The sequence below is a fragment of the Perkinsus marinus genome (assembly GCF_000006405.1).
Source record: "Perkinsus marinus ATCC 50983 genomic scaffold scf_1104296943946, whole genome shotgun sequence".
NCBI lineage: Eukaryota > Perkinsozoa > Perkinsida > Perkinsidae > Perkinsus > Perkinsus marinus.
Genome location: NW_003211638.1, coordinates 291 through 1,539, shown reverse-complemented (window position 1 = coordinate 1,539; position 1,249 = coordinate 291). Strand labels below are relative to the sequence as shown.

The following is a 1,249-nucleotide window of genomic DNA, read 5'->3' as shown; positions in this document are numbered from 1 at the left end:
GCGAGATCTTAGGTGTCTTCGTGGAAGGTACGTAACAGGTACGATCCGAGAACCAAGAAGTACACCTGTCAACATGGTCCCCAAGAATGCGAAATAAATCTCATCCAAGGATGCATCATCGAAAAAGGAGGCGGCGATCAACTCCAAACTTTCAATGCTGTCTATCTGGAGGAAGAGGCTATTCTCAAGCACAATACCAGTGACTGGATAATTGAATGTACGTCTCAAGTCGATACTTGCTCCTTTCTGATGATGCTATGGTCAACAGTGTCTATCCATCATTGCTAACTCATCAACACTCGAGGTTTACCACCATCTCTCACCATCTCCCACCGTTGCTGGGGAGCTGCTACTTAGCCATAGGGCTCCTCAGTGACTGATCGTGTGTCCTTCCCTCAGCCATCAGCGGTCTTCCTTCTCGAGCTGAGGTCTTAGCCTGTATTGGCAGCCCTGAGTCCCTTGACATCGTCGCTGAGTTCGCTAAGGGTGAGCTGAGCTCTTCTCCAACATAATGCAAGCCTCTAGCTCAGAAACGGAAGACCTTCAACCCCCACATAGATACACTCCATGGGTGACTATCGATGGTGTGCCCCTCAAGGGTGATTTCAAATCGGCTCTATGCGCGTCTTTAGTGAAAAGGTGAGCGTTCAGTCGCCTTCTGTCACTCTTTACTGATGCCTTCTTGCAGGGGTAAGGGTTGTCCTTCAACCCCCTGAGACAACTCCGACCCGGAAGTGCTACAGGAAGTAACACTTACGATTAATTTTCTTTCATTCAGTGGCCCAGGATATTTTCGAACAGATCGAGCCAACCAGTAACTGGTTACCAGTTGCATTGGGTAGCTGTATCCGATTTTCTAGATCGGGTTTCGAGTCGGGGAGTTTTAGACTTCCCTTCCACGGCTCGATGAGTTTCTCCCTCGTCACTAACTGATGAGGATTCGTTGTCAATTCCACGATGCGCGGTGGGAAAAAGTGTTTTCGCTTCACGTCGTCTATGAACTCTCCAAATAATTTCTGAACTCAGCTGTTTCAAAGATTCTGAGGTCTCTTGGAAGTACACGAACGTAATCATGATGATTGAATAGTCTTCAATTCAACTTGTCCAAATCTTGAAGGGCGTTGACAAGCGAATGTGTTTTCGACCTTGATGTACGGAGGGACGACTCTTCCTCTAGAGTAATATATGGAGAAGTCTCCTTCGGCAATGGAAACGGTCAAATTAGCAGCTTTCAGCGGTTGAAATTCAG

At 47.3% G+C, this 1,249-nt stretch overlaps 1 protein-coding gene across 1 annotated transcript; it reads left to right on the top strand.

Moving 5' to 3' along the window:
- Positions 1 to 511: 511 nt before the first annotated feature.
- Positions 512 to 933, top strand: Pmar_PMAR029069 (hypothetical protein; the record flags this gene model as incomplete). Its single annotated transcript, XM_002780909.1, has 2 exons — positions 512 to 639; positions 861 to 933. 2 exons carry the CDS (start codon positions 512 to 514, stop codon positions 931 to 933), a joined length of 201 nt encoding a protein of 66 aa, XP_002780955.1.
- Positions 934 to 1,249: the final 316 nt, after the last annotated feature.